The sequence below is a fragment of the Tauraco erythrolophus genome, chromosome 18, assembly GCF_009769465.1.
Source record: "Tauraco erythrolophus isolate bTauEry1 chromosome 18, bTauEry1.pri, whole genome shotgun sequence".
Taxonomy (NCBI): Eukaryota; Metazoa; Chordata; class Aves; order Musophagiformes; family Musophagidae; genus Tauraco; species Tauraco erythrolophus.
Genome location: NC_141482.1, coordinates 14,631,698 through 14,655,388, shown reverse-complemented (window position 1 = coordinate 14,655,388; position 23,691 = coordinate 14,631,698). Strand labels below are relative to the sequence as shown.

General features: G+C 45.8%; 1 protein-coding gene across 1 annotated transcript in view; it reads right to left on the bottom strand.

Annotated features, from left to right (window-relative positions):
- Positions 1-1,829: 1,829 nt before the first annotated feature.
- Positions 1,830-23,691, bottom strand: part of NTSR1 (neurotensin receptor 1) — a 58,184-nt gene continuing 36,322 nt past the window's right edge. The window contains exons 2-4 of the mRNA XM_086623060.1: positions 16,269-16,470; positions 4,412-4,502; positions 1,830-2,079 (exon numbers count right to left, since the gene is read on the bottom strand). Coding sequence (XP_086479186.1) covers positions 1,830-2,079; positions 4,412-4,502; positions 16,269-16,470 — 543 coding nt within the window. The remainder of the gene's footprint in view (positions 2,080-4,411; positions 4,503-16,268; positions 16,471-23,691) is intronic.

Genomic DNA, 23,691 nt, shown 5'->3' with positions numbered 1-23,691 from the left:
TAGAAATGCCTTGGAAGTGGACAATCATCACTCAGAACTCACAGCAAATGTCCCACAGGTATTTTCTCTATGCCCTGAGCCCAACAGAGTCTAACCCATGGGATACCACATCTGTAGCTGGAGAAGTCACTGGTTCCCAGTGGATCAGTAACTGGTCTCCATCATTGTCCTCACTGTCATTGTGTGACAGTTCCCTGGGGCCAGATCCACATCTCCAGCAATGGGACTTCCATTACGTAGCAAGGGTGCTCGTTAGTCGAAGAGTGTCAGGGTATGGGCAGTGCCCAGAAAGCTGAACTGAGCCAAGTGACTCTTCTAGTTTGTCATTGTAAAGAGGCAAGCCCTGCTCTCCTAATGAAGTGTGATCTGAAAGGGGATGCAAGGTCACCACCAGCAGAATCACAGCAGAGGTTGCCCAGGATGATTGGTTGGTTCCAGGTTCATGCAGGTCACCGTCTGGTGATGTAACAACAGGAAAAGTCCTTTAGCTTGTCCCAGAGACATGTGATTTCTGGTGCTAAAGGCTCTGGAGCAATTTACTGCTTCACATAGTGGGCTGTTAGAGGTGGAACCATATAGGAGAAAAGCTCACACTACCTACCCTGGCCAGCTGAGACATTTCAAAGAGAATTTTCAGGTCTTGTTTCTGTTCCTCTGGCTTGTTAAAAGGAAGTTGTTTTAGGGCTAAGACTCCCCATTTAGACCTTCTTGTGTTCTTCATTTGCACTATCTAAAGATTTGTGTGTGCAGATCAGTGTGCCAACAGGTCTGGTAGCAAAAAGAAATAACAGAAAAGGCAGAACAAGAGGTCCTGCTGCCTACGACTGATATAACCTAAGAGAGGTCAGCTTTGTGAAAATGGTGAGGAAACAAGTAAAACTGGAATGAGACAGAAAAATCTGAAGGTCCCACAGAATCAAGGCAGGTTGCTCTTATCTCAGCAGCCTGGAGCCCTCATGAGCCTGGAGTTTTCTCACCTCTTAATGCAGGCCAGCTAACTGTTCTCCCTGGTAAAAAACAGGATTTTGCTGTATGGCAACGGTAAGATTTTCCATTTCTGTTCATTTTCAGCGCTCCAGCTGGGCACAGTTCCTGCATTCTTGACTTTGCCAGAGACTCTGTTATTTATTGGTGTTGCAGTATCAATACCAGCAAGAGAGGGGGTTCACTGTGCCAGGCACTATATATGCCCTAAAGTAAAAGATGGGTCCCATTTCCCCAGGCCACAACCACCCCAATCCAGGTAAGGCATCATCTGTTTTTATTTAATTTCAAGGAGCCAGAGTGGCTCTCTTGAGCACCTAGGTCATATTAATCATAACTTAGATATACTTCTAAAATAACCACCTGGCTCCCTGAGTTTTCACTCCTTGTTCATTGAACATCCCATAGATGAGCATGTCCATTCTCCAAAAACATCTCTCTCTGTTCAAAACTGCTTTCTCCTCATCAGACTCTCTGCTCGGTGCCACCAAGAGACGCGATCTCAAACCCTTGGATGTGAACATGGCATCTCTGCACTGAGAAAAGGATGAAACGCAGTATGGTTTTGCCTAAGTTTAACACATTTTGGCTTCCCAGTTAACACTGCACCTGGATTTATGCCAGACTGAAGTTACAAAACGTGTAGACATTACTCACAAGAGGCAAGGCCAATACTTTAAAATAACCTCAAAGTTACTGGCAGCACAAAGCCTATTTTTCCAACAAAAATGACTTTGCTAAACACACTTGTGTTACGTGAATTTGGAGACCATGCATGAAAGTCACAGAGGCCTCTCTCAAGTTTTGACTCCATGATGAAATGCATTTCCCTTCCTCCTTTGGCTTCAGTACGTAGTTTCCCTTGTGACCTGGCTGGAAAACGTGTGGTTGCTGGAAATGCTGTTGGATTTCCTGGTGAAGGCTAGTCGTTTCTTCTTCTTCCTCCACGGCAGGCACAGGAGTGTGAGTGTAGAGAGGAAGATCTGTCGGAAGTTTGCAGACACCAGGTTGTAGAGGATGGGGTTGATTGCCGAACTGACATAGAAGAGGACGTTTGTCAGCATGTAGAAGTAGTGGTAGAAGTTGAAAAGGAAACTGCAAGGACAGATGAAAGATGAAAATCTAAATAGAGTGTGGAGAATTGAAATAATTCAAAGTCACAAGGGTGAGAAAAACATGAGCTAACCTTCCTTGGCTGGGGACATGAGCTTACCAAGGAGCCTCCAAGAAAACATCTATGTTTTCAGCTGGGACTGGCCAAACGTAGGTCAAACGCCTCTACAAAGGTCTTACCCCAATGACTAGCAGTTAGAAACTTATTTATGGCTTGGGTCCGGATGTGATATTTACCTTGTGCATTCATCTTGTCTTCGAAAATAGCATTCTGGAAACTGAGAAGCCAGATGGAAATTTGTTCCTATGTCATGCATATACATTAGCATGACTTCTCTGGCTGCAGTTCTGATCTACAGAGCCCGCAGAAGAGCCAAGATCCAGTAACAGATGCAGTTCTCTCCTCCCCCTGGCAAGGAGAGCTGCATCGGCTCATTCAGTGGGTCCCTGGGTTGGGATTTGTCTGTAATCTGGGATAACATTCTCTATTCTGGGGCCAAGTTGATGATAGCATGGGTTTGAAACATATCCTGACCACCACAATATAATGTTTTAAACTAGAATTGGTTGAAAATACTTAGTGGTTGGTTGGTTTGTTTGTTCTTTCTTTTGGAAATCTCTTTCCTTGGGACAACTGAGATCAATGGCTATGAGCTGGTAAAGCGTTTATAAACAACGTGGGTCTCATTTTCAGGAAGATGTTCCCCAGGATCATTTATCTCAGTGGAAATTGCAGACCTTTTTGTTAGTCTGAGCACTGTCTAACAAAAGACAAATAGACGTGTGCTGGAGTACATCACCAATCCCTCCACACCCCCTCAGCACTGCCAAGTACTGCATGGCCCATCCAGCTCTTACAAGTAGAGTTTCTCTACGTAATTGTGAAGAATTAATATAGCAAAAATTTCTTTTATTCAGGGGCAGGCACATGCATTTATAAATGAACATGTCAAGCTGCTGCAAGCTCTTGATCAGCTACCATACTGATAGTTCGCCATTCATAACATGCCTGTAAATTCAATGTTTTCCTAAAATCGCTCATGGCTCTTAAAAGAAGAAAAAAAAAAAAAGTGAATGCACCCACAGTGCATAAATTCACACTAACTGCAGACAGACTCCTCTGCCCCTCCTGCTCAAAGCAAACGCAGTCGTTACATAACTGATTGCTCCTTTAAGTGCTTTTCATATAGGAAAGCAAACGAGAAACAACAGTTTGTCCCAGTGTGTGCCCAGAGCTGTTTTCATGATTGAAGACAGGTTTTGGTTTTTACTATGGATGGATGTACAACCCCCTTCAGTAGACTGCTATGTCGTAAATGACTATTTTTTTGCACTTGGCCTTTATGAAATTTTAATGTCTTACAGTTGTTCTGCTTTTTGGTATTGTAGATTTATTTTCTTTTCTTTTCCTGTTCATTGTGGGAAACAGACCTGGTCCCAGCGACAAGAGAAACGTAACGCCACGGGAGGAAAGACACATTTGTCACCGAGCGCGTCTCGTGGCGTCTCAGGCTACCTGAGCGTACAGCCCCAGACAGCATTAGTGCTTAATTGCATATTTAAAATGAATCATCGGTTCCGTGGCTGCTTTGCTGAGGAACCTGACCTGACGTGGCACAAAGGCTGCACGGAGCTGCTCATGTGCCCTTGCACATCTGTGAACTGGGCACGTGCGTTCCGATTACCCCTAAATGCTCTGAGAATCTGGATGTTTTCTAATCAGTGGCAACTACTAGTATTTAATTTTGATCCGCTCCCTGCAAATAACCTGCCCCAGGCTCAGCTCTTTCCCCACCTGTGTCATCTCTCCTATCACCACAGCAATGCCATGTCGTGGAGCTGAGCTGTGTGTTGACAGCAGCTGCTCCATCTTAGGGCCAGCGATCGATATCTCCGCCACGGAGACAGCAATCCGCTCGGGATGTATAACCCCCGTCCCAATGTCATTGCACCAGGGACTGTTGGAGGTGAACATCCACCGCTGCTGTTAACAGGGGCACGTCTGTGGTCACAGCCACAGGAGAAGGAGGGGCTGAGGATGCATTTCGGTTCAAGCTAATGGTTTAAGCTTCACCCACATCTGCGGGATTTCGGTGATAAAACCAGGACTCTTAATTTGGCTGGCAATGATGGTAAGAAATCCAAAAGAAAAAAACAAAACCACAATTAGGAGGTCGAGGCTTTAACCCCTCGCATGGAGAACGCCTTTGCTCCCAGATCCCCAAGTCCGCTGGTGCCCTGGCAGCCCCAGCCCCAGCTGGACCCCGCACCCATCCCGGCACGTGGGGAGCCCGTCCCCCACGTCGTCACTCACTCTGTCCAGTGGCTGGAGGGGACGTAGCAAAACATGAGCCGCCGTATGTGATAAGGGAGCCAACAGACCACGAAGGCAATCACCACAGCACCTGCAAGGTATGGAGAAGAGCCCGTTACTTTTTGTGAGCAATTCTTCGTCGGGGCTGCAAAAGGGACCCGTCTGTGTGGTGTTTATCGCTGTAAATTGTTTTCCTAAAGCCCCACTTTGTTCTTCTGTTGCCATCGTGCAAAGATTTAATGACCCTAAGGGACAACCAGCCTCAGAATGTCTGTAAAAACAAGCACAACAGAAATAATTGAAAACAGCAATAAGCAGGGGGGCAGCGATGTCACGAGCAGAAGAAGGTACAACACAGATAAAGGGCTGCCGATGCCGTGTTCAGCCACTGGCTTAAACGAAACTGAATTTGCATCAGTCCTTGTGTTTCATGCCCTTGTGGCACTGGGTACTTTGTCCAAAGCACTCGCAGACAGTTAGTGTATGTTTTCCATCCAGGTGGACAGGGAGCCAGCGACACCATAATCCCATTAGTGTGTTACGCGGAGCCACTGGCCGCAGTCCCCATGGTGCTGGGGATCATTAAACAGCCCCAGGAGCTGCTTTCTGGTGGCAGGGCTCGTCCTTTTGCTCTACATTTGTGCAATACCTGAGACAGTGATTGTAAGATGTTTGGGTCTGGACAATGCCATAATAAAAATGATGAATTAAAGGGTACGCAGAGAAAGACGGTATCTGGTTGTTTTTTTTTCCCTTCCAGATTCCTGCCAAGGGACGTCAAACAATGGAAAATAAAATGCAACAACTCTGAAGGATAAAAGTGCTGTTGGTAGAGTGCGTTTGTCAATCTAGATTAAAAAGCAGATATATCAGGCAATCAAGGGAAAGATTTGTTTCCTTTTGTAATATTCATTTCAACCTCTGTATGAAATGAGAGGATTCTGGCAGAATCCCGGCAGGAAATAAAGAAATCTCAGTTAAAACATAACACAATAAAAGACAAGAAGAAAATCAAGGCTAAATAAAATAATTGTTAATTTTTTATCCCAAATTTGCTGTACAGAGAATGAGGACCGCATCACTCTTGTCCTTTATGTGACCTGCAAAGGGCTGGGAAGCAGCAGAGCTCTCTCACAGAGCTACGCACCACGGGCCCAGTGCGGATGTGGCACCTGGAGGCAAAGGCTGCTCTCCCTTCTGCCTTGACATTGAAAACATTGACGTGGGTATGACCCATACCCAGACTATGCCATGGCTCATAGAGATGTGCAGAAGATGTGTTTCCCTGGAAAAACGCGGTCCAGGAGGAGGGAGTGTGGCTGTGGTTGCATCTCCCCATCACCGTCACTCGGCCCAAAGGCACAGGGGAGGCTTCAGTAACACAGTGGGGAGGGAAGTGTCTGTGCCCTGGTTTCGGGGGTGTCATCACTAGTAGAGTTGCTGCCTGATTTGTATTAAATTAGATAATTCCTGGTGCCCAGCTCCATACTCACAGCCTTACTTCAACTCCATGTGCCATCTCTTTTATTAACCACATAACTAACAACGGAGATGGTTATATTCTTTTAGCATCAGCCTGCATGATGTATGAGAGCATCTTCCAGGAATGCTGCAAAAGCCATTTATTCAATAAAACGTTAGGCAGCAGAAGGGACATGTTTTGGAAAGAAGGCTAGAGGGTCTGTTTTTGTTCTCTTGTCCAAGCGAACTCATTATTTCAATCCGAATATTTTTGGCTGCTATATGGTCATTGTGATCGCAAATGTAATTCATCACTAGACAGCCTGCAGCTCTCCAGATGCCATCGAGTGAAAGAATTTGACCTGCATCCGATCCTGCCCTGAGGAGCTTTGCTGGGACTTGGATGGGGCCAGCCCAGAGACGACGTGTGGCACAGGAGAAGTGGGGAGGTCTGGCGGGAAGCTCAGAGGGAGCACGGGGTGCCTGCCTTGCTCTTCCATGTTTCTGAGCACCTGCTTTTGGCCACCTCCAAAAATCAATTCCTCTGTCGGATGGACCTTTGGTTTGCCCTGCACGGAGCGATCCACCCGTGACTGCCCAGGAGATCCCTCCTAGGGGCCACAGGAGAAGCGATGATCTCCAGCCTCTCCTCCTCCATCCATCAGCCTCGGGCCAATGGCGAGGAGCCATCGCAGCTCCAGGTCATCTGCTTTCCCAGTGCCTGTACAGGATTAGCTGGATTTTCAAGGCTGTGAAAGCAGCTTCCCAAATGGCTCCTGACACGAGTTCATTTGTGCACATCATCATTTTTGCAGAAACCTCTGCGCACTGGCACTTCCCAGCTGCTTACCCCTGAGTGCAGCTCTTTAAGAACGGCAGGATCTGGATTTGTTCTACAGCCAGTTTTAAGAGGCTCACACATCTTCCCGTTAAATTTACCAACACGTTAAATGAAAGTGGTTTTCTCCTGGTAAAGGATCTCTGCTCCTGTTGCTCAGACAATGCTGTGCCAAATCATATGGAGGCAGGGATCTATGGCAGCAAAAACACACATTGAGAGAAATATCTGCTTAACCTCAGCAAACGAATAGTCAATTAAGTAATCTGTGGTAATTCTGTAATATCACATGCAATCACTCTGCAATTAAAACTCTATTAAGCACGTAGCTAAGTGCATTGGAGACGCTTCTGGTCTGATTTTGAAATCCCAGCTGGGTAGCACGCTGTGCGGGTCTGGGCTGCCAGCCTCTGCTGCACAGATTAGGAGACCCTGACCTGTATTTCTCACCCTTAATCCGTATGTTTCTGCTTTATCATACAAGGGATGAAGCAGATTTAGGGTGGCAATCCTGCCCTGTGGGGTCCCCTCCCCAGGGATGAATATGAAACGCGGGAACGCGTTAACTTTTGTCTAATACAGAACGAAAGTGCCCTTTTCTCCCAGATACCTGGTGCCTTTTGCTGCTGTCTTGTGCCTCCCTGAGCACACGCTTGTGAAAATGGATGAGTCGTAACACAAATGCTGGGCAAAGTGGCTGCCAAACTGATTTTTTATTATTGTTTATTATTTATTAGCTCCAAGGACACGTTGTCCATCATCAAAGGCTTGACACATGGGTTTCTTTGGTGGAGTAAGATGGAGCAGGTCAGCACTGCAAGGGAAGGATTCGACCCAGCGCGTGATGGGGGTGACTGTCCAAGGATGGTGTTTGTGAGGTTGGAGATTTCCTGCCTCTGTTTTTTGAATTGAAAATAAACCAGCCCCATCCTTCACTTCTAATTAATTCAGTGTGGTCTTAATAGGAGCAGGGCTGCTCCAGGAACTTCTGGTATTTCCCATAATTTGAGCAAACAAGGTGCCAAACCTGTGGATCAGCCTAGGGCTGTGGAGCGGAGAGGGAACCCGAGCAAGCCGACCTCGGTGTGCCGGGGAATGATCCTTTCACTGAGCTGTGTCTTTTCCCTTCCCCTTCTAAATCAAACTCCCAAGTTAGAAATGTATTAAAACCTGAATTATTGCATCCTGTGGCTTTCTGTTTTGTCTTATAATGGCTCTATTATCTGCCCGTTTGAACCGCATCCCAAGGAAGAAGGGGAGCGAGGAAGGAGAAGCAGCGGAGAGAGGAGCCCTTGTCTGTTTATCGTGCAGGAAGCCCTGCAGAGGGAAACATCAATTTTGAGTGACATCTTTTTCATTGTGCAAAAGAAGATTCAAACTGTGCCAGTCTTGATTTTCAGACTCAACTAGATGTGGAAGCAATCCTGGAAGTAAAATTATATTAGATTGCACTGAGGATTTGATTTTTACCTTGTGTGTATCCTGTGGCTGAGGCTGGGAACCAGTCCTTCCCCATGGCCAATGTCTCGAAAAACTCACGTTGGGTTAGCGTGAGCACGGAGTGATACATTGCGTGTAAAAAAGTCCCTGGTGGGTTCTTTTAGTGGCCAACTTGGCTGAGCATGGGAGCTACACTCAGGGGAGATTTTCAGCCCCCCATCCCTCTTCTGGGGCCATCTGAGGCTCGGCATGACTCAGAGCACCGGGACTGCGATGAGTAATGTGCCACCACTTCCAGCTCATGTAGGACCCCAGGGATGTGCTGCAGCACAAAGCACTTGGATGGTGTTTTCCTCCTTGCCTTACCTCTCCCATCCCCTCCAGGGTCGTGCTGAGTCACAGCCCTGCAGCTCCCAGGTGGCCCTCAGCGAGTGTATCCCTCCTTCCTCTTCTTCCTCTCCAGGAGAGGGAGAGAAGAGATGCTGCTCCCTCTTTTAACCACCTCCGCTGTTGCTAAGACCTCCAGAGAAGCTCAGATCCATCCTTTCTTGATAGTTTTGCTCAGGTCATTTTTATATTTCTTTCTATATTATATTCATTATGTTATATTTTTATATATAATATAAGTATTATATGTTTATATATTATATTTATTTCTTTTCCTCTGCCTTTCAAGGGGAGCTGAAACTCAGACAGCTGGGGAACAGTGTGATTTAATTTTTGAGCAAAGACAGGTGCTGTTTGGGTATATCCTGACCCATCTGAACAACATCTCAGCCTTTTCTGTGTTTCAGCTCATCAGTGGCCATGGGTCTCCAACACCGCCCAAGAAATGCACACTCCAACTGGTACGGAATAACGTACACGACAGTGTCATGGGGCTTATGTCAGGGGTTGGCATTAGTGCTGATTTCTAGAGAAACAGTCATTGTGTATTAAAAACTCCTGGGTTTTATATACTGATTTAGTTGATGCCCTTACAAGAGAATCTCTCAGGGCAAGCATCACTGTGCTGTTCGATACGAGAGCTGGGCCAAGCGTAGCTGCAGCTGGCACTGCCTAGAGAAACCTCGAGCCACTGTTTATATTAACACACCGCAGTACCTGACAGGTCGTAGGCAATATTTATACCCAGGTCTCCAAAGGAGGGATTACGGCAGCTGCAAGCGTGGGTATGAGCCTAGTAAAATTAAAACTGCTTATGCTGGTATTTGGGTCACAAGGCTACAGAAGAAAGGATTTCCATAAAAGTCGATAACAACCAGCGGAGACTGGGGACCACCAGTATGCACCAGTAGTACTCAGGAGAGCAAAGAAGGAGAAATTGGAATAGCAATGGGCCTGGAGAGCCCTCAGCTCCATTAGACACCACTGACAACACGCAGCGTTTGCTGGATACAATCCCCCTGTGCTCTTACACGTGTTACTGAGCAGTGTAAACATTAGATTTGACTCCTTAATTTCCATTCCCAGCAGCCAGGGATCTGCTTTTGATCTTTCTGTACTGTTTTCCTCCTTTTTTTCCTACTAGGGGAGGATTGTCTCCTTTTGTGTCTCTTTTTTGGATTATGGGGTAGAAGATGCTATCTCGCTTGAAAGGAGCCATGCTTCCCATAGCACATCTTTGTCAACAGCAGCGAGACAGCAGTGTGAATAGAAAAACCTTTCTGCATGCAAAACCAACGTATTTTACTCAGACTATGTTCTCCTGGCCTGATTTTCAATGCCTTCAGCTGATAGATTTGAAAATGGATGTTAATGAAATGGTGTCCCTGCCCATGGCGGGGGGGCTGGAACTAAATGATCTTTAAGGTCCCATCCAACCCAAACCATACTAGGATTTTATGATTCTATGAATTCCTGTCCCTACTCAGCTGGTGATTAAATTGTCCAGTGACACTGGTTTTGTCCATAAAGAGCAAGGCAGAAAACAGAGAAGCCCAAGAACAGGCTCCAACAAGCAGCACGTCACTGCTACCCCAGTGCAAACTGGAGTCTCTTCCTCAGTTTCCTTCTAAAGTAATTATTTTTTTAGGAAATTAAAAAATAAGTTGCTTGATTCCATTTAAACTTCATTCGTGCCATTCCCCTCGGGAATGTCTGAGTGTTTGGAGGAGAAGGAAGAAGGAGGAAAAAAAATTTCCCCTTTAACGGATAGGTAAGGGCTCACCAGAATCTGGAATCACCAGATTCAAGGCTCTTTTCATTCGGTAAGACCAGGTATAACTCGAACCAGCATCCCCTGCAGCACCTTTCTTCTTTCCCCTTGCAGTTTTGAGTTTCACGTGTCCTTTGCACCTCCCAGAACTCTCCTGGGGGACCCTGGGACTGTATTTACTGCATGTTTCTGCAGTGCCTAAAGCCCTGGTCAGACTTTATGTTTAAAAACGCAGCAGTGAGCTTTTCAAACACTCATACGGACAGGGTTTAACACCTGGAAAATCTGCTCGCTGGGCTTGGCCAGCCCTAGGGTTGTTCTCAGAGATGCAGCCACGAGAGCCTGAATCCCAGCAGAAATGCCTGGGCAGCCTGGGTGGCAGTGCCAGCGGAGGGATATGGCTCGGAAGAGGAGAAAAAAGAGTCTCCTTGTCCCAAGAGGTGCAGCCCTGGTCCCTTTCTGCTCCTCGGAGGGTGTTTATAGGGCGCTCGGATGCCGCTCTCTGTGTCACTTGGCAGGCTGTAACGTAAACCTACGCGCACTAACATCTCCGGGAAATATATACAACTGTTATAGAGCTGATTTATCCTCTCGAATCTCAGTGTGACACGTTGGCTGTTAAACTCAGCTTCCACTCACCCTCAATGTCACAGGGGTTTTGCTGAACTCCACTTGGAGCTGCTCAGATTTTTTATTGGGGATACAAATTGCCATGAATTTATTCCCTTTCTTGAAAAAAGAAATGACTCATCGACAAATCTGATTTCCTTAGAACATAGGAATTACTAAACACAACTGTTTAAGGAGCAGATTTTCAGGCTGCTGCTCTTCTGGGTATTGTGGCTGCAAAGTGTTTGTTATTTGTTACTCCTGTTTGTGGAGTAACACTAAATCCCAAAGCAATATTCTCCTCTTGAAAGGGATAGCTCGGACTTGGAACGTCGGTGAGGAGAAATGAATGAGCTCTTCAAAACATTTGTTCAGAGGGGGAATTATTAATGCACAAATTAATGAAATGGAGGCTGCATGGATACTTCATTAATACTTGGCCTTTGTCTAGTATTACTCAAAGAAATGCAGAGACCCCAAAATCATAATTTAAAAATTCTTGGATGTTCAGTAAAAAAATATGGTTTGACTTCATCTCCTAAAAAGCAGACTGTAGGACTGTCAGCTGTAGCAGACTGAAGGATGTTCTTTTAATTGATTAAACCTCTCTAAGTGCTTTATAATTGCTTTCACTAAGCAGCTTCTGTAACGGAGCAAATGCTACCTGGAACCGATCACATTTTAATAGGCTTAACCAACGTCCGCCAGGGACGTGCAAAGCCTCCCCTTGATGTCCATCAATTTGTCTCACCGTTGTTATCAGAGCTCAGCTGTGCCACTCCATAGCTCCTTCCTTCCATCCGCGGCGGGATGCGATCCAACAGGCAGCCAGGGAGGTGTCGGAGGCTGCTTGGTGGAGAACGGGCTGCAGGCTGGTGTTATCAATAGGGACGATCAGTCCACGTCACCAAACTGTCCCCTTTCCAGAAGACACGTTGGCCAAACAGTGCTCTCAGCCTGAGCCAAGCTCAAATACACTCTGATTTTTGAGCAGCTGTTTGGAAATGTGAGACTGAGATGGGGAAGATTTATACTGCCTCTCTGTACGCGCCGGTCTGGGCAGCGTACGTGAGGTTTTTCCTGCTACAGGCTGCTTATTCTGAAGGGTGCCTGCGTGTGTTTAAGACTTATTTAGGAAGTTTTCCACCTTACAAAATGATTGGCGTCTCAGGCTACGTGGTCAGAGAAGTGTCACCTTTCTGTGAAGCATCACCCAGCACCCACGAGACTCAGTGCCCCGGCACCAGGATGCAGCCATGGAATAGTAACAAAAAATGGAGATGGTTTATAACTGGAGAAATGGAAGGAGTACTGGATGGATGAAGGAGGGTATGAAATCACTTGGCAGGAGGTATTTTTAGTGGCAGCACTGGTGCAGGCATTGTCCTGTTATCGTCACAAAAGAGCTGGGAAGCTGCCAGCACCTCGAGCTCCCCGAGTTTGGATCCTCACACCTGGCGAGCGCTGACAGCAGAGAGGGAATTGCAATCAGAAATCACATGCTTAATGGATTAATGAGCTGGCTCCCAGGCAGCAGGGCTGAATGTTCCTTGATCCTGATCTCCCTAATTATTTTGTACATGACCAAAGCCAGACAGAGCCAAGAAAACACAAAAATGCCACCAAAGAGGAGGAGAATGATGCTGCGGATGTTTTGAATGAAGTTGTTAGCCTGACCACTTTTAGCTCCTATTTCAGTGTAAATAAACACATAATCTCAGCAGATCTGGAGGAAGGAAGAAAGGTGTTTGCTGCTCTGATCTCATCCAACAGCTCTGCACACCATGAACTGCAAAAATTTCTTTTCTGAGCACCAGTTTTACAAGTTCTGAAACATTTCACCCTTAAAAGAAAATCAAGCTCTCTGCACTTCAGGCCAAAGTTCACTTTCAGAAATGGAAAATACTTTGACCCTCATGAAGTTCTGATTTTGTGCCAACAGTTTTATCAGTGTGGACGAGTGTCGTTTCTCTTTTCCCATCCTCTTCCACAAAGTAGGCTAGACTGCCTACATGCTTTTGGCTCCCATGGATCCCAGAATAAAGCATGTGCGTCCTTGTTTATTTTTTTGCTATTTTTTCAGACAGCTCAGAGGCCTGGCTTATTAAAAAATAATAAAAAAAAGGTGCAAGGAACAGGTGACAAAAGTAAATGTGAATCAAGCACCTCCAGTAATCAAGTGCATCTGACAAATGACATGAAGCAGGATTTCACTCACGCTTGCCAGATAAAAAAAGCCTTTCTGTGCGCCGTGGTGAATCACAGGCAGAACCGACGGCGGATTTCTTATTTACTGGATATTTCCTCAGTCCAGAAAAGGAGCAAGCGGCCACACTCCTATTGCCATCCCAGCAGGGAAGGGATCCCAGTGCTGCTGCTGGGTGGCACGGCGGAGATGCCCTCAATACCTGCGCATCGCTGGCCGCGGTGCCACGTCTGACCTGCTTTTACACCATTTCAGGCTCCAGACCGAAGCCCTCACTTTTGCTAACTTTTCTCAGCTTTTGCAGTACCTAACAAAAGCAAAAATTTGCCTGGAGAAGAGGAAGAAGAAAATTAAGCTTATTGTTGGGAGAAAGAAGGGCTGTTTTCCAGCGCCTTGGAGGAAACCTGGACCTGTTGGTGAGGGATGTGCTTCACCGAGCGATGCCCGGGGAACCGCAGCTGTAAATTTAGGTCTCTCTGTTATTATTCCTGGAGAGCTCTTTCCTCTTGACACTAAAAGAGTATCCAATACTAAAAGGAAAGAGAGAGGTGTGAGATGTTGTGGTGGAAGTGAGAAAAGGCAGCTTCTCACTTATGGGCAGTAGTTAGAAGCGTTAAGAAGTAGAAGACAGCGGGGAACCAAGGGACCCACACCGCCCCGTCCTTGCGGGCTGGGTGCTGGAGCTCGGCTCACTTCTTATCCCGTGTGGATAATGGTTAACTGGGGTGCAGAGACAGCAAATGACTGCAGCCCGACAAGGTAATTATGGGGAATTTAATGTCTTCTGGGCTCCTCTCTCCTTTTTCTCAGCGGTCAAAGCCGGGGCGCACACGGCGGCTCGCCGATGCCGCGGGAAGAGCGCTCTGCGAGGGACACATCCCTTGTGAAAAACAGCAGGAAAAATCTGGGGAAAAAATCTTATGGAGATTCGTAGTGGCTTCTCTAGGGCCAGGATTACCTCGCTTATGGAAAACGTGGCCTCAGCCAAAGCATTTCAGCTACCAAGAGCTTTGCCATGAAAAGCACCGGTCAGGCAGCCTCCGCTCACCATCTAACTAACGTACACGAGGACTCTTGCAGTTTAAAAGCAGTTCCAGAATACTTTGTTAGATTTTTTTTTTTTGGGTGCTATTTTTGAACAGCTTTTGCTTTATCATCTGTCAGTTTAAGCTACCAGATTCTCTGGTCTTTTCCTCAGCTTATTTAATTAAGCCATCCAGTATTTTGCAGCGCAGCTCAATTCCTGGGTGCAGCATCTTTTATTTAACCTTTGTCTGAACCAAAGCTCTGCAGAAAAAGAAAAGGAATAATGCAATATATGCAAGGCTTAAGTTGCTGTTGACCGAATCATTAAAATGCTGGGCTAGTTCTGCTTTTTCAGAGAGCCTCTGTGTGTGAGCACGTCTGTTCTTAGTTTTACATATCAACAAGCAAAGGCAAAAGAAAAGGATTATTCGTGATTACCCTAAATATGGTTGTTTGGAAGAATAATAAAAAAATAATTCAATATCTTCTTGTCTTCATCCATAGAGACCACAGGTATTCTCCAGAACAAAGCTTGGGAATTTAACTGAAATATGTTTAGATAGCCAGCCCTCAAAGGGCTGCAAATTTTAGTTAAAATCATACGAGAAGCAGCATTTTTAAAAAAATTTCTGCTGCATACTAATTTGGCTTGGGGAAAAAAAAGTCTTTTTTTTTTAAGATATTGTGATTAGTTGTGTGAGAATCTGGAAAACATTGGGTGCAATATCTGGTGGGAGAAGGTAAAGTGCAGCTCACAGAAGGGTGCACACGTGTGCTGGGAACTCCACTGAGTTTATAGTGAGACATTTGGCCCCAGGAAAGGCTTTAAATCAGAGTCACCTTACCCCAGAGCTGAACACTGGACCTGGGAGATGTTAGGAGCAGACAGGAATAGGGGAATTCTGTCACCATAGACAACGCAGTCATCGCCCCACCACTGTCCCACGTCAGGTTTTCAAGTGCACAGTGGCATTATTTCTGGGATATCATAAACCATCAGGTGTATGGGAACACACGAGGAAAATTTTGCTATCAAATCAGTGTTGCTATTATAAGTTTTGAAGAGGAGAAACATTAGGAAGAGTCTGAATTGATCGAAAGTATTTTTTTTTTTACATCTGAGTCATTTGGCCATTTTTTTTTCCTAAGAGAGACGGGAAAATTGAAACGTGAATTGAAGTTGTGACTGACGGCGAGAAACTCTATTCTCCTACGTGGTATCTTCAGGGGAAGACTGATTTTCCACACACCTCTAACGAAGCAGAGAACATCTTCAGAGCAGCTCCTGCTTTTACCTGGGGAACAAGGGAAGGAAACCCACCAAAACCAGGTTTCCAAAGTCTCTGCTGGTGACATCTGAGAGGAATTGGCACATCTTTACCATGGATAATGCCAGTGGGGCTGCGTACCCGGTGCTACGTGTCCACTCCAGTTGATCTCTTCAAACCCAACCCCGTGAAATAAGTTTGGTTTTAAAACTGCATCAGTCCCCTGGTCACACTCAGAGCCTAAAACCAGCACCAGATGAAAGTGTTGCATTTAGGTCTCACCTGAACCAGGTGTTCAGGCTGGAGCTGGCCAGAAATAGGAAAAGAAACAGGAAAATTTGATGCTATCAAGTTGTTTCTATTGGACAGAACATGAAATATATTTTTTTCCATAACTTTTAAATTTTCATTTATCAGCTTCTCCCACATTTTGCAAAATTACACTCAAATATCCCTTTAGCTTCCTTTCTCTAGATGACTTTTTTTATTTAACTCTTTAAGGGAAGATTAGGACTCAGAAAAGTAACTGGGAGAAAAATAAATTAGTGGAAAATAGACAGTAAAATTCCCTAGAAAACTCTTAGTGATTCAGTAAGAAATAGACAAAGAAGGAAAGAGACCAAGAGAACGAACTAATTTATTGTCCAAAGTCTGGATTTTTGAGACAAGAATTGGACAATTTTGGCAAATGTCAAAGAATCCGGGGGCAATTTGGATTTCCAAAAAGAGCTAATTTTCGTTTAAAGCATGTTTTGAGTGAATGTGTTTACCAGTTTCAACGTATTACTCTTCAACACGTATTTCCTTAGACACCTCTCGCCAATTCCATGCCAAAACACGTGAATACTTACGTAGGACCCTCACGCCGTGCTTCAAGGCTTGCACGCGGCTGGGCTCCATGGACATGCTGAGCATCGTCTGCTGCCCACCGATGGTGCAGACCTGGTTTTCCTGGGCAGCCTGCTTGAACATGACCATGAGCTGGTTGGCGATGATGGTGTTGAGCACAGAAATGACGACCATGGGGAACACGAAGGAGATGAAAGTGTTGACCTGCGGGGGAGAGATGTGGCACGGTCAAGGGATGAGAAGGACCAGCAGAGCAGGAGATTGTGCTTTATTTTTGACAGCAACAGAGAGACAGCGTGGAGTGGAAATCTCTTCCCTCCTCTTACTCTGCTGGCTTCAGCTTTTGAAGGCTGATTGCACAGAGGGAAAGCTCAACCACCACTGACATATATTCATTCATGAGGGTCAACATTCAAAAAAGGCAAATTAATTCACATCCAATTACATTGTCTTCTCCTTTTCAGTGCAGTTCATTGCCTGAAATGTCTCGGCCGAATCATGCCATTGATCTTTTCATCTCGTGAACAGCAGGATGCTGCTTGGCTTTCATCATGCGTAGCGTGGCTTCTAAATAACAGTATGATTCTGTATTTTTTCTTTATTACGAGCACTCCTTGGGAGCTTTTTAACTTTTGTATTCTGTGCTTTTCTGGAAGATTTAATGACTGCGTTTTGTTATCTCATAATCAAATTATCCAATAAACTTTGTGCCTTAAAGGATTAAAATTGATTGGAATAAACAAGTGGAAGTCGTAACGTTTTTAGTACAAATTATTTGATTACTACGGTTTTGATAAAATTAAATGGAGGATCAAATTAAGCAGTGATTGAATCAAGTGGAAGTCACTGTTTGTGTCAAATAGAAGCAGGAAGGCTTCGTGAGGGCCTTCTGTGGTGTCCAGAACCTCTGCTGGAGCTGAGCTTAGCAAAGGGCAGCCCAGGGAAATGGAGGCACATGTAGGATTTGCCCACGTGCCTGTGGCACGGCTGCAGTGGTGGGGTGGTGAGCTGCTGTGCTGACCCCTGTGGCATGGAGGGGCTGGGTGCCCGCGGGGCGCGTCCTCTCCACTGTAGGGCCCAGGAGGAGGCTCAGCACATGGCTAAGACGAATGTAGGACAAATCAAAAGCCCCTTCAAGTGTTAAAATTTCAAAATATTGACAAGAACTAAGCCGTGTGCTCCAAATTATAGTGGAAGCAATTTTATTAAAACCAGGAAAGCCTCATCTACAAATGGGTGCTCCATCTGCTCCAATGGAGACATCCCCTCTCCACTCAACCACCCACCCACGCAGGACCACCACCTCAGTGCACAAGCATTTGCTGTACACCCAGTGTCTAGTGCAGATGCGTGGTCTCTTTGCTCTGGAGGGATTCAGAAATGCCAGAGCTGAATGGAAAGATGGAGAAAGAAACCAACCACCCTCCAGATGCTACAGGGGATCTGTAAAAGAAAGAAATGAGAAGTACATAAGCATATGGAGAGCAGGTGCACTGGCAACCAGAAGCACTTAAGTTTCTTTGTTCATAAATCTGAGAAAGATGCAACTTGTCTTTCGGTGAAGACAGGCAGTGGTGTTGTTGCCAAAGTTTTCTTTAGATGGATCAAGTCTCTATACAGCTTTGTGCTCCAGAGCTCAACGTGTTTAGCAAAAGTACCAGCTGGGTTTCATCTCTCACAACCCACGTGATGAGAATATCGTCTCTTCTTTATGCTGATAATAATAACAATAATAGAGCTCCTCTGTGGACTGAGGAAATTCCTAGATATACTCCACCATTACAAGCTGTCAATGGCCTCTTTTGTTAAACAGACAGCAGTTTTCCAAGCTTCTAAAAGATAACACATCTCACAGCCTCTTGCATATAAAGAAGAGTTATCTTTTGGAGCCTCAAGACACAAAGAAAGATCATTAAGCTGCAGGGACCAAGTTCTCAGCTGGTACAAAATGACAGGGTTTCACTGAGAGAGGAATTTGTGCTTGTAAAGAACCTGCTTCATTTATTTAACCTTCACGATGCAGCTGGGCTGTGTTGGTGCACGCAGGGGTGAAACAACTCGCTCAGACTTACTGATCACACTAAGAAACAAGCCCTGTAGTTCCCTGCTCCCGTTTCTATGGCTTTAGTTGCCGAATGTCCTTCCTTCCTACTGCTGAACAACGTTTGCTCATCAGCAAAAGGAAATGATGAACTCTGGGAATGCTTCCCTCTGTCACCTGGGCTTCAGAGTTTATTGACTTTCACTCAAAAACTTTGCCCTGGCTATAAATTAGTCTTGCCTAATTTAATTATGTAGTACTCAAAAAGTCTTTTCTGAGCTTTCTTTAAAGCCTTGATTCATTCCATAATTGTATTGTGAAGTCTTTAATGAGCTTGGGAAATTGTCTACAATAGCATCGACTTTCCCTTTTATGAATTGTTATGGTAAAAGTGGGAAAATTGCATGCTTTCTACGAAAGGCTATATTTAAAGATTTTTTCCACATCTTGATTTGTACCGCAACTCTCATATAATTTAAAAAAAAAAATCAATATTTTCCCCAGAGGCAGAAGGTTTTAATTTGCAGAAAGAATTATTTGCAAACACAAGCTCTCGAGGACCACAAAGGCTAGAAAAGCTAATCCCCCTCCTGCAAACCCTCTGTATTTGGAGTTTTTTCTGGTGAGCTGCTTGCTGGGTTGTGCGCTGTGCATGTCAGTGCAGTAACACTTCATTTCCAGCTGACTTTACACACTGCTGGAGCTGCTGCCTCAAACACCTCTTTGAAGTTTCCCACCTGTTGCAAGGGGAGCAGATCTGGGATCCCAGGTCTACACGTTCAAAGGTCCTCAGGAGGAGGAAGACTTCTATATGTGTTTAGTGGCATTTTTTTACAGCACTGAAACTCCTAACAGCAGTGGGACTAAAGTGGCTACAGCTGTCAGTAACACCTATGGGAGCTTTGGGGTCCTTCTATACCTTTACAGGCCACTCTGACACCAGGAAGGAGGATTTAGACAGTGTCCAAGTTCATTTTTGACCTGAAAGTCTTGGGCCTTATGTGGGCTCACTATGGAAAGGACAGCTCGTGATACTGGATCTAAACCAATTCTGTATTCAGGGTTGGTTGGATGCACAAGCAGAGTGGTCTGGCCATATCTCTGCTATCATCAAGCGTGGTTCAGTCTGATTCTTCTCTCCATTAAAACTGATGTTTGCATCCACACAAACCCACCAGCTCCAAGGTTCCTGCTCGGCGCCGTGACGGGCAGCACCGTGCAGCATGAGCCCAGCGCACACAAAGCTGTGCATGGAAAGGCTCAGCACTGGCTGCTCTCTTGTGTGAAAAAACCCAACGCCACAATCCCTGTGACTGTGTGCTAAATCCTCATAAAAAAGAAAATCCAATACTACAATGTTTGCCACGGGCAGCAGGGAATGGAACACTAACCCACTTCCCCGCTGCTACTGCTCCTGTAATCAGTGCAGCCCGAAAAGCCGTTCGAACACCAGGCTGGCGGCGTCTGTGGGATGGGATTAGTCCTCAGGACCAAATCGTGTTTTGTCTCCTGCAGAACAACAACCTTCTCTTCCAGCACTGCCCGAGCAGTGACGCCCAGAGACCCGAACCGCTCTGCTTTCTCTTAGCCCTCTGTTGCCAAAAGCGATTTTTAATTCCAGCCAAAACATAAAGCATTATAATTATGCAGGGTTTTGCAGGACACAGAAGACAGAGCAAATCTGGGGATGGGGCTTCATAAGCCCATGAGAAGACAAATGGAAATTTATGGAAATTAAGTCACACTTCCGGAACGGAAGAAATGCAGTTCTCAGCTCAGCAAAAGTCAGTGCATGAGACTGGAGAATTCAGCAATAGGTGAGTTTTCTTCTTCCTTCCAAACAGGAGTATTGGCAAGACACAGGGGAAGGGACCAGAAGAATCAAGTGACACGAAAGCAGAAGCGAGTTCTTGGGTTTGTGACTCTTCCTAAATCTTCTGTATGGAAAACTGCTCCCCTGGCTCTGCTCCCTTCATGCTGACGTGATTTGCTTTCGCCAAGTTGTCCCTCAAATTATTTTGCTGCCGTGGTTTCCCTGGGTTACCACTAAAAGCAGACATCAGCTCGCTCGCGACGGTGATGGAGAAGATGAGCATGTAACTTCATGTAGGGACTCCCCAGAGGGCTTAAATGAGTCCTATAAATCAGAAATTTTGCAAAGGTTTATTCTTTTGTGCTCTCAGGTGACTTTTGGAGGAACACTGGACTCAGAAATCACTTTGGAAGAAGATGGTTTTTCCATCCCTCCTACAAGCCTAGACTTTTCTCTGACATATATATGAAGGGGAGGAGGGGAAATCCTACACGTTACAGGCATGTACAGGTCACCTTCACCCCCAGCAAAACTCATGCCTGAGCCACCTGCAGCTGACTGTTCCCATGGTCTGTCAGCACATGGCTTTGGAGGGGTACAGAACTGTCAACGAGTGTTTGCAGATGCTTTACGAGGTCTTAGAGCACTTAAGTGGTTAAAAGTGAAAAATCAGGCAAAAGGCTCTTCCTGGAGATACAGTAACAAGTTAAACACCTTCACTGAAAGTATTTACAATAAAAAAAAAGCCAAGAACCAGAACTATTAATAATATTTTCATTGAAAGAGTTCTGATGAGAAAATATTCCTGTACTGAGACCGTAAAAGATCTTTGAACTTGTGTCTTGTGCTTTCCCACAAGCCGGCCTTTTTTCTAAATAAGTAAATAAAGTCCCACACAGCACACAAAGCGTGACATGCCGGTTGCAGCAGCAGCATGGCACAGGGCACCGCAGTGGCACATCCCATGAAGCAGCAGCCGGGATCCCCCGCCAGCAGGAGCAAGACACCCGGAGCGGACGTGGTGGGCAGCTGAGATTTAGGGACAATTTTAGCTCTGGGATATGACAGCGGTTTTGTGGCAGAGACCAGAGATGTTCCCTCATTCCCTGATAAATGAGATGACAGCAGAGGCAAATTCTTGATCTCTGTTAGTGCCACGTCTCCGGAGACACGGCCCCTTCCAGCAGTGAGCTGGGACGCTCAGAGCAATTTTTCCCTCTTCCTCTTCAGGGATGTGAGAAGGACAATTAAAAGGGAGAGAAGAAATGTGGATGATGGTGAGATGATAAAACCTCACCTGGACTGGCTCAGCTTCTCTCGTACTTCATTTCCCCGCGGCACGCCTGCCTGCCGCCTGGGAAACGCAACGGAGCGGCTGTCAGCCTGTCCCTGTTGTGCTGGGGAGGATTTCTCATGGCAGAGACTCTCCTCGAGACCAGCCACCCCTTGAGGGCTTGCCTGGGGAAACGGCTGAGAAACCCAAAAGGAGCTGAAAAGTATCTCAGGAGGAGATTTGTCTTTGCTGGTTTCCTGGAAGTGATGATGGAGAGGACCGAGGATGCAGGGGATGGTTTGATTCATGGTCTTGAGCAAATCAATTAAACCACATAGCTGGGATTTAATTATCTACCACATTCTGGCTCACCTCATTTCCAATGGAAATGAAAAGTAAATTATCCTCCCCCTGACTGTGGAGGCAGCATTGTTAGCATATGTCAATCAGAAACGCACATTCTGCCACATCAACATTCGGCTGCCAAAAAATGTTATTCGACTAAATGTACTTCACAAAAATTACCAGTTATCTCACTCAGTGGCCGGAATTAGCATTTTTTTAACCAGCCAGTGGATAATTTCGGCCTTTAATAAGCACAGTGCCACATTCCTGCATACAGCAACCTGTGGAAGACAAAGCGGGAAGGGGAAAGGCGCACGGCGCTGGCATGCCAAAAGGAGCATTTGGCAACGGCACTCATGTTTGATGTTCATGGGATGTAGCTGATGAAAAATCCAAAGTAGTTTGTTTTTTCTTTTTTTTTTCCCCCTAGTAAATAAATTACCATCTAATTAAACCCCATCTTCGCATAGCTTTCCAGATATTCATGCCAAGTATCTAGTGGTTATCAGCTAAATGCCATTCCTTAGATACAACAGGGCAGGAGAGGTCTGCATTTGTGAGTGATGGGAGGAAATAACAACTGCTCCCCTGGTACACAGAGGAATGTGGAAGCTGAAAAACAGCAGCCTAGGAAGGGAATTCAGCTCTTCTGGAAATTTTCAGGGGATTTTATTAATTTCAGACTGTATTAGCACTAGATTTTAGTAGAAAATCCTTCCAATCTTTCCTCTATCTGATCATTAAAATAATAAATACCTAAATTAAATCTGCGGATTCAAGGAGGAAGCTTAGGAGATTATGGAAGTGAGAGAATAAACTAAGGAATCTGAAATACTCGAGTGGGTATCCAACACTAGTGGGGACCTGTCCTGCAGCATACGGGGATGCTGGTCCTTATCTTGGATACACACATCCTGGTGCAGTAACACCAGGATAAATGGGAATAGGATAAACCAGAATAGGGCCAAGTGCTGAAGCCTGTGTGTAGATCTGGAGCTCGAGCAGGAGCTCGATCTTTACACGTTGCTGGTTTTAACTCAGGCAGGTTTGCCTGTCATGTTTGATTTCGGGTGGCTGCTCTCTCAAGCAGCCCTGACAGCGCGACACGGTGTGACACAGCCGTCACCCTCGGACGGAGGCTGCCCGGTGACGTGGATGGGTACCACCAGGTGCCCTGTGCAGGCTCACTCAGTGGCCGCATGCGGGCACGGTCGCATCCTGCATCCCTGCAGGGTCCCCTCGCACCACTGGACAGCGTGACACAAACAGCACTGCCTGGACACACAGAGGGACTTCAACTGGGTGACATGACCCTCCTCTTGCCTTGTAACCAGGAACAGTATGTGAATACCTGATGGACAGCCAGGCGATGGGACATTATATCCCATCATTAACTTAATGGATGACCAAAGACAAGATATCAAAATCCAAATAATGTTTTCTCTTTAAAACATTCTGAGAAGTTGCCACAAAAGCCTCTGGTTGTTATCACACCATACATCCTGTACCTCTTCTATCTAGCTATAGGCGAGTATGGATGCCATACGTCTTATCCAAGGCAACAGAGTGGGATGGTGTGAATTGCTCTAATCTCATCCCAAACATCTCCCCTGCTCATCTTTGGGAGCTGTAAGTGGAGACCAGAGAGATTGAGGAGCACCTTCACTCTGCTCCAGTGAGGCCTTTTCAAAAGTGTTAAATATCAAACCCAGGCGTTTCAAAGAAAGGTTACGGTGGTGTGAAACACTGCTCATGGGCACAGGTATCTGATGTCAAACTGTTACGATCAGCTATGAATTGCAGAAGCAAACCTTGAAGCTGGGACACAGCTGTGTGGGGACAGAGGGATGGACAGCAGTCACAAGCGGCCAAACCTCTGGGAGTTGGGGCAGTGATGCCGGTGTGAAGCCCATCTAAACATGGGGACAAGCAGGACATTAAATGTGTGTCATT